This window comes from Neopsephotus bourkii, unplaced genomic scaffold (genome assembly GCF_033783945.1).
Source record: "Neopsephotus bourkii isolate Nb327-2 ecotype Australia unplaced genomic scaffold, CSIRO-AGI_Nbou_v1 NB_1542, whole genome shotgun sequence".
Taxonomy (NCBI): domain Eukaryota; kingdom Metazoa; phylum Chordata; class Aves; order Psittaciformes; family Psittacidae; genus Neopsephotus; species Neopsephotus bourkii.
The window spans coordinates 1,779,808-1,789,393 of NW_026902018.1; the positions used below are offsets into that span (position 1 = coordinate 1,779,808).

Sequence of the window (9,586 nt, forward strand, 5' to 3'; positions counted from 1 at the left end):
AGGGAGCGGTCTGCTGGATGCTATTGAGTATCACCCAACTCCTGTGAACCCACCAGAGCTCAGGAACTTCTGACACCACTCATTTACATGCTGCACATGGCTTTGGTATTTGAAATGCCATAGAGATAGTTTGTGTTTTAGAGTACCAATTCCAAAACTCAAGGAAAAGCTGTGGGGAAGAGTGGGAAGGGGGAAATATCAAGGTGAAATTAAAGTTCTCCAGAGCAGTCTGTGGTGTGATTAAATCTCAAAGAGACTCTGCAGTCAGGCTACTTCACTGTTAGTTGGGTACCAATTTGGCATAGAGAACTAAGCTAACAGGTTTCCTCCAAAGGCACTCACATAGCTCCTGATGCCAATTCCACTAACAGGCTCCATGTCATTAAAATCCCAAGGCACTTTAATAAAAACACTTTTCTGGGATAACACCATAAAGCAGCAGGGCTTCCCCCCACCCTTCAAAAACCAAAGCACCAAGAGAAAAACGCAAATGGGATTTATTTTTATCGCTTTGCTTTTTATTTGAACACTTCAAAAGCAGCCAGCTCTGCTCTAAAAGCTCTGGATCTTCACCTCACTCTGAAAGCCCTGTAAAACACTGGGCATCTGCTCAGCTACCTGTCAGCTGCCACACAGGACCAACAGACTCAGGGTGAGAAGGGGAAGGAGAAAGGTGGAAAATCCTCCCAGTGTTAAAGCAATTCTTATGAGAACAGGTTCAGGTTAGAAACCAACGTGAGCGAAACAGAGATCAAGTGCAGTTTGAGCACACAGAAAAGGAGCAGCCTTTCACCAGCCAATCTTTTTATTATGCCTTGAGATAAACTGATCATCCCAAGGGAAACAAAGCAAACTAAAACTAAGAGCAGCAGCAAAAAAAGAGATGGGAAAAGAATAACCTTAAAGTAATTCACTCAAGAAATGCAACCCTGTTCCATTTCATGCAATGGGGCCTTTACTGGTCACATCTCTCTACCTCAAATCATAGAATCACAGAATAGTTTGGGTTGGAAAGGACCTTAAGATCATCCAGTTCCAACCCCCCTGCCATGGGCAGGGTCACCTCACACTAAACCATGGCACCCAAGGCTCTGTCCAACCTGGCCTTGAACACCACCAGGGATGGAGCATTCACAGCTTCCTTGGGCAACCCATTCCAATGCCTCAGCACCCTAACAGGAAAGAATTTCCTCCTTATATCCAATCTAAACTTCCCCTGTTTCAGTTTTAACCTTGTCCTATCACTACAGTCCCTGATGAAGAGTCCCTTTCCAGCATCGTTGCAGGCTCCTTTCAGATACTGGAAGGCTGCTATGAGGTCTCCACGCAGCCTTCTCTTCTCCAGGCTGAACAGCCCCAATTTTATCAGCCTGTCTTCATACAGGAGGTGCTCCAGGCCCTGATGATCCCCATGGCCTCCTCTAGACTTGTTCCAACAGTTCCAAGTCCTTTTTATGTTGAGAAGTATGACAAGCTCAAGCATATCTGAGAGCTTTCATCTCTTGGACAGCACCATAATCCTGGAGAAATTATTCCTCTGCAACAGAAGCCCTGAAAGAGGAATTATTCTTCTTCTAATAGTCCTCAGCAAGTTGGTTATTCAATAACCAACTGTGGTAGCTATTTAACACCATGACTTGCTCATATTGAACCTTAAAAGCCTGATTTCAAGACATGTGCCATTTGGATAATACTTGTGCCCAGTTGACCCTCCCCAAAAAAGCTGTACCCTGCCTGCTGACCCTTGTCAGTTTTTACATGTTCTCATTTCTTTCTCCTGCAAACAATCCAGAGCATGGCTCAAGTGTGACACAAAGAATGAGCTTGGAGATGGACTTCTTGTGAAGTTGCAAGATGTGCTTTGTGCTTAAGAGTTCAGTGAACACCAGCCTGAAACACTGACCAGTAGCCATGGGAGAAGCTGGCAATGAATATCCACAGTATCCAGCTCTGGGTCACAGGGTAATCAGCACTCACCAACTAAGTTTGCTTCAATCAAAGAGGAGATTAATCTTTCAGTGTGTGAAGAAAGCAGATAAAGAGGCTCAGTAGGGTGGGCTGAACAATCCCAAGTCAGGTGTATGTGACTGTTTAAAGTTATTGAAGCTGCTTGAAGAATGAGCTTGAAGAGACAGGCAGTTTACAGCTACCCATAAATTACTCATTATGAACCACGTCTGAGTACAGACTGGTGAAAGCATTATCTTAAAGTACCACCAAATAAAATTATGAAGCCCTTGGGGGGTAATGGGAAATAAGTGGCATTTGACAATTCAGCCTCACATGGAATTACTACAGACAAAAAGTTACTACTCCAATTCCTACGGTTCAGGTCACACACTGAAAAGCTGGACGAACACCTTTGTTGCCATACCCTTTAGTACTGCTAAGTGTTGTGTTCTAAATACTGCAGCAAGACACTCACTTGTTCCTAAGTACATTCACTTGAATCCCAAAACCTTCGGAAGTATTTAAACTTTGAAGGCTTCACTTTTGTCCAAGCCACAAATGCTTTATCTAACTCAACTGCAAGCTCTAAATCCAGATCATTTACTATTATTTTCCAATATTCACCTTTGGAGGTATTTTCAGCACTTAAAAGCACAATCAGCTGAGCTATGTACAAGGGCTACCACATACCTGGCCTTCATCAATGACTGTTTCTGGAATATTCCTGCCCATTTTACATGGTATTGGAGAAGCAGTCAACAGCACTCACCTGAGCACACCTCCCCAACTCCGTCTTGCCAAGGTACTGAAATATCTTCAGAGCCAGTTCATAAGGCAGCTGCACATCAAAGAAAGGAACCTCATTTATTTCATTCTGAAAAGAAAGAAAGAGACAATAATTTCTTAGGCTTCCTTAATGTACAGCTAGGTAGTAGCTAAAGTTACCATGGTATGGAGAAAGGATGTTGTGTCCTGAGTGCCACCAAAAGGCAAAGGTAATTCTGCCTCTCCCTCCTGTAACAGCACATCAGACAAACCAGGCTGGCTAAGGGTACTCAAGCTACTCTGTTCTCTGTGAGTCACATCAGGTAAAGGATATTAGAAGGCAGAGTGGAGCCAACAAGCAGATTGAGGAAAAATGTAAGGCTTATCTATAGTCAGATGGCAGAGAAAGGCAAGAGACAAGTTCCAGGGAAACAGTTTGTCTGAGGTTTAAGCATCAAAAAGACCAAACAAGTAGATCAAACTGTGAAGACATATGCCCAGTATTAATTTCACTCACAAGACTTCAAACAGATGATGGAAAATGAACATTTTGACATAAAACTGAATGAAAATCATGTTACAGTTTTTGTCTTTCATCAGTAACATAGAAATGTCTTTTTAATATGTAACATGCTGAAAGAGTTGCTGCTTTAACTGATTATGTAGCTAAAGAAACAATTTAAAGCCAAAGAACCCATCACTTCAACCTAACAACTAAATGCAACACATATATGACATACATAGATGCTTTCTGTTTTTTTTAACTACATAATTATTAAATCTTCCTTCTGGAAGCATCACATCAAGATTTGTCTCCCTCATTTCTGCCTGGATATTCCAAATCTATGTAATAGAGAGTGAACAAAATCAGCCCATTCTGAGCATTTCTATGTCACCGATTTTGATGGTTTGCTCTCTGGTGTTTTTTCCTGGTGGCTCTGAACACCTGGTCCCCATGCACAACATCAGCTGCTCAGTTACAACCTGTCTCCATCAGAAAACCAAGCAGATCCCAAACCAGGATCATCCTCTGCACCTTAGCACCTCTCTAGTCCCAACACCTTAGTTTCTTTGTAGGTCTTTTCTATGTTCCTTACTTATTTAAACCTGGACCCTTGGCAGTACCCACAAAGTAGGACACACAGGCAATGCTGGGTTTATTAAAAGTAGTTACACAGGAAAAACCATTGCAGAATATGGCTGCATGGAAAATTTTAATGCAAAAAGTATTCTAACACCCAATATTGAGTAATTCAAATACCTCAGTACCTAAAGGGGGTCTACAAGAAACCTGGAGACGGGCTTTGGACAAGGGCCTGTAGGGAAGAGGCCAAGGGGAATGGCTTGAACCTGCCCGGGGGGAGACTGAGCTGAGCTCTTAGGCAGAAGCTCTTCCCTGTGAGGGTGCTGAGGCGCTGGCACAGGGTGCCCAGAGAAGCTGTGGCTGCCCCATCCCTGGCAGTGCTCAAGGCCAGGTTGGACACAGGGGCTTGGAGCAAGCTGCTCCAGTGGAAGGGGTCCCTGCCCATGGCAGGGGTTGGAGCTCGGTGAGCTTTAAGGCCCCTTCCAACCCAAAGCAGGCTGGGATTCTGTGATACATTAGGTAAATGTTTAGATAGCACAAATATGGGCAATGTTCCCATTAGGTCTTTTTTGCAATACCGCACCATTTATAACCACTGGAACCTTACACTCATTCCAAAGTTACTTAAACTAGGACCTGCCGCCAACCTCCCGTTCCCCTCTCCTCCTCATCCATAATTTTCCTGCACAAACAGCTCCTTTCCCTCTCCTTTCCCCCTGGATGAGGACCACTGGCTCCACTCCCTGCTGTGGATTTGCAATACAACTGTTTGCTTTCAATGTGATTTAAATTGCATCCATTTCCAAAGGGGACACCAAAGAAAAATATCAAAGGAGCTCTGAGCGCACATCTCTGGCCAGATGTGAACCAGCTCCAGGAACCATTTCAGAGCAACACACTGCCCAAACAGATTAAGATGAGCCATTCGGCAAGCCTTATTAGCTCGAGGCTTATGAGCTCAGGCACAGCACCACTATGAACGTATTGCTTCCAAATTGGAGTTGACTCGCATCCAGCCAGCAGAACCTGGGCTGTTTGTGTGTACCCAAAGGTGTCATTGGAAGGACAGACTGCCTACAGACAGATGATACAGACACAACGGTCAGGGCTGACAGCTCTCACATGAAAAAGGAGCGAAAGGGAAAAGCTAAAGCCAGATGTACAGATTTCATTTTAACTGACCTGCAAGAGCGTTTATAGCCAAACTGTAAGCACAGACTTGCCACAAAGCACAAGTCCTACTGATCCCATTCTAAAGCAACCTTAACGTTAGAGACAGACCAAGGTCTCCCCTTCCCACACCCCCAAACCCACACAGCTTGGCTTCAGCGCCGCACTGCAAACCAAGCGGTAACGTGAAGTCAGCACCAGCCTCTCTAAAAGTCTACTGGAAGGAATCCAAAATCCATCCCTCTGAGACCGATTTGGGCTCCTGTGTGCTAATGGAGCACTAATTCTGTAAATGGATTAATTTGTGCCTCGCAGACAGAAATTTAATCTCTTCCTTTTAATTCTTCGAAGCAAACAGTAATTAGTCCCAGTTTGGTTAGTCAGAAGCGAGAAAATGGGTTTCCCCCCTCGTTTTCCTGCGCTGTAAATAAAACCTCTATTGCATTTAGAGGACTCGCCAAAATACCTTTGATCTGGTTCAGAACTGTATTTAAGACTATTTCCGAATTAACTCATTTATTTAATGAATTGTTGCTGGCTTTGTTACTACACTGCCATGTCACAAGGCAAAACAGTCCGAAGCACTGCACCTGCATCAAATAGCTTCAATAGGAAACAAAACCGTTTTGAAAAGAAGAAGCAAATGCCAATTCATAAGAAGAAAAGTACATTTTGGAGGGATAAAACCTTCTAAGATGGAATAAGCTGAGGGTATAAAGGAGCCACAGGAACCCAAAACCCGCACCCCCCGGCCACAGACGGGCCCTTCCTCCGCTCCCCTCACCCTGGACCCGCCTGGCCCTACCAGGTCTCGGATGAGCTGCCCCAGCAGATCGTCGCCATCGCCGCCTCCATCACCTGCGGGCTCCTCAGCGGGGCGGGCGGGCGAAGGGCTGCGGCGGGCCGGACCGGGCGGGGCGCCGCCGTGCAGCAGGCCGCGGGCCAGCGCCAGGTAACCCGGCTCGGCCTGCTCGGCGCTGCGGCGGCTCCCGGGCTCCGCTGCCGGCCCCGCTGGGGGCTGCCCGGCCGCTGCCGCTGCCTCCCGCCGCCGCCGCTTCGCACCCCCCGCCAGCTCCTCCCGCCAGCAGCGGCGGAACAGCTCCAGCTCCGCCGAGCCCTCGGCCATGGCGGCGGGGCCGGGCCCGGCCCAGCCTCCCCCGCGGCCCGGCCCGGAAACCGCCCCCTCTCCCGCGCGTTCCGCCGCACGAAGGTTCCTACGCCTGACGGCGCCGCCATGTTGCGGGCCTGAGGCGGGGTGAGCGCCGCGCTCCGCAGCCGGATGGAGGCCCCGGGCCTTGGGAAGGTCCTGTCGGCTGAGCGAGGGCCGCGGGCAGGGCTCTGCCGTGAGCCCTCAGCAGTGGCCGGCCCATGGGGGAAAGCTGCTCCCAGAAGAACAGGAGAGGACGTGGAGCCAGAGCAGGAGCGTTGCTGTGGCACTGGGCGATGGGCGCCAGTTGGACCACGTTTTCCACCCATTTTGTTGGCCAAGGCTGAAGCGGAGCTCATGGGCAGGGGCGGTCGTGCCCATTGTGTGCCCCAGGAAGGTGCTGTGCCTGTCAGAGCATCCCAGTCACACTCGGTGCGTTCCACAACCACTTCCATGGTGCGCTGGGGAGGAGATGACCTCCAGTATGAGCCCATCTTGTTGCTTCAAGGCTGCGTTTCAGATGCTGGCTGAACCCAACATGGCTGTGGAGCCGCTGTCGCCTCAGATGCCGCCCTGAGGGGAGGAAAGGCCGCGGGTGTTCAAGTCTTCAGCACCAGTTCCATGCAGCACTCGAGGAAGCAGGTAAGTGACACTTGTCAATGGAGGCACTCAAATGGCTGCTCCTTCACTGGTGCACAGCGGGAAAACACATGGCCCATGCTTCCAGCAGCAGCCTGTGCCGGGTGCATCCATCCACCCTTGTAGCTGCCATTCAGCACCCTCAGTGCCCACTTGCTGGTTCCTCTGCTTGGTAGGTTGTTGCTGGCCATGCAGTTTGTAAAGCCCAATGTGATGAACACAGACACTGTGGATTCTGGGAAACCTGAGCTAGCTCAGGGACTCCTCATCGGGGACTGGAGCGGTAGGACAAGGGGTGATGGGTTCAAACTGAAACAGGGGAAGGTCAGGCAGAAGCTCTTCCCTGTGAGGGTGCTGAGGCGCTGGCACAGGGTGCCCAGAGAAGCTGTGGCTGCCCCATCCCTGGCAGTGTTCAAGGCCAGGTTGGACACAGGGGCTTGGAGCAAGCTGCTCCAGTGGAAGGGGTCCCTGCCTGTGGCAGGGGTTGGAGCTGCAGGAGCTGTAAGCTCCCTTCCCAAACCAGTGGGTGATTCCATCATTGTGAGTACAAACCCTTCAAAAGACTTTCATTCCCTGTGCAGCAACCAGTTGGACACAGAGGATGCATCCCCGGGGGCATGCACTGACCGTGGTGAGCCCTGCCAGCCTGGGGGAGCTGTCCCTTCAATCAGGATGGATGCATGCTCCAGGCAGGGTAGATGTTGGGAAGAGAGCGAGCCCCAGGAGTGTGTCCCCTGACCCCTCTGCAATACTGGGGGATTTGCTGAGGGGTGGCAGCAGTTTCCCTGCGAGGCAGAAGGAAACGGGACGGTTTGGGGTGATTCCTGCCCCAGAGGGAGCTGCAGGGAGCCCCCACTGCTGCCCCAGGGCTGATGTGTGATGGGAGGTCCTGTGCAAGGGATCCCAGCCCTGCTGCTGTGCACTGATGGCTGTGGAGACTGCATAGCGCCGGGTCAGTGCCTGGAGGCTGTGTGTTCCTGCCTCGGCCACCCAAAATGTGATCAGCATCGGTAATGCTTTGGGTGATGAAATCCACTCCAGCTCTGCGTAATCCCCTCACTGCCCCCCTGCATCTCCACACTGCCCCCTCCATCCCTCACCGGCAGCTGCATCCCCACACTGTCACCTGCATCCCTACGCTGTCCCTGTATCCCCATGCATTCCCTAGATCCCCACACTGTCCCTCTGTTTCCACACTGTCACCTGCATCCCCATGCTGTCCCTCTCTCCCCACACTATCACTCCATCCCCACGCATTCCCTATATCCCCACACTGTCCCTATATCCCCACACTGTCCTTCCATCCCTCACTATCACGTGTGTCCACACACAGTCCCTTCATACCCATGCTGTCCCTCCATCCCACGCTGTCACCTGTGTCTCCTCACTGTCCCTATATTCCTATGCTGTCACCTGCATCTCCACGCTGTCACCTGCATCCCCACCCCGTCCCTCTATCCCCACACTGTCTCTCCATCCCCATGCATTCCCTATATCCCCACACTGTCCCTGTATTCCCATGCTGTCACTCCATCCCCACACTGTCACCTGCATCCCCACACTGTCTCTCCATCCCCATGCATTCCCTATATCCCCACACTGTCCCTATGTTCCCAAGCTGTCACTCCATCCCCACACTGTCACCTACATCCCCACGCTGTCCCTCTATCCCCCACTGTCTCTCCATCCCCACACTGTCCCTATAATCCCATGCTGTCACTCCATCCCCACGCTGTCACTCCATCCCCACACTGTCCTTTCATCCCTTGCTTTCATGTGTCCACACAGTCCCTCCATTCCACACTGTCACCTGTGTCTCCACACTGTCCCTATATTACTATGCTGTCACCTGCATCTCCACATTGTCACTCTGCATCCCGCACTGTCCCTATATCCCCATACTGTATCTCTACACTGTCCCTTTAGCCCCATGCTGTCCCTCCATCCCACACTGTCCCCATATCCCCATACTGTCACCCGTGTCTCTACACTGTCCCTTTAGCCCCATGCTGTCCCTCCATCCCACATTGTGCCTATATTCCCGTACTGTCACCCATGTCTCTACACTGTCCCTTTAGCCCCTTTATCTCCTCACTGTCCCTATATCCCCGTACTATCACCTGTGTCTCTACACTGTCCCTTTAGCCCCATACTGTCCCTCCATCCCACTGTCCCTTTAGCCCCATGCTGTCCCTCCATCCCACACTGTCCCTTTAGCCCCATGCTGTCCCTCCATCCCACACTGTCCCTTTAGCCCCATACTGTCCCTCCATCCCACACTGTCCCTTTAGCCCCATGCTGTCCCTCCATCCCACACTGTCCCTTTACCCCCATTACTCTCCCTCCATCCCACACTGCCCCTTTACCCCCATTACTGTCCCTCCATCCCACACTGTCCCTTTAGCCCTGTGCTGTCCCTCCATTCTACACTGCCCCTTTACCCCCATTACTGTCCCTCGATCCCACACTGTCCCTTTAGCCCCATACTGTCCCTCCATCCCACACTGTCCCTTTAGCCCCGTGCTGTCCCTCCATCCCACACTGCCCCTTTACCCCCATTACTGTCCCTCCACCCCACACTGTCCCTTTAGCCCCGTGCTGTCCCTCCATCCCACACTGCCCCTTTACCCCCATACTGTCCCTCCATCCCACACTGTCCCTTTAGCCCCATACTGTCCCTCCATCCCACACTGTCCCTTTACCCCCATTACTGTCCCTCCACCCCACACTGCCCCCCCGCTCCCCGGTACCCAACTTTCCCACCGCACACGCCCCGTCCCCTCCATCCCCTTTCCCCCCCGCACCGCCCCGTCCCCCCTCCCGCCGCCGAG

General features: G+C 51.0%; 1 protein-coding gene across 1 annotated transcript in view; it reads right to left on the reverse strand.

Annotated features, from left to right (window-relative positions):
* FBXW8 (F-box and WD repeat domain containing 8) overlaps positions 1 to 6,110 on the reverse strand; it is a 54,359-nt gene extending 48,249 nt beyond the window's left edge. Inside the window, exons 1-2 of the mRNA XM_061370533.1 lie at positions 5,775 to 6,110; positions 2,720 to 2,824 (exon numbers count right to left, since the gene is read on the reverse strand). Of these exons, the coding sequence (XP_061226517.1) occupies positions 2,720 to 2,824; positions 5,775 to 6,095 (426 nt within the window). The 5' untranslated portion in view covers positions 6,096 to 6,110. The remainder of the gene's footprint in view (positions 1 to 2,719; positions 2,825 to 5,774) is intronic.
* Positions 6,111 to 9,586: the final 3,476 nt, after the last annotated feature.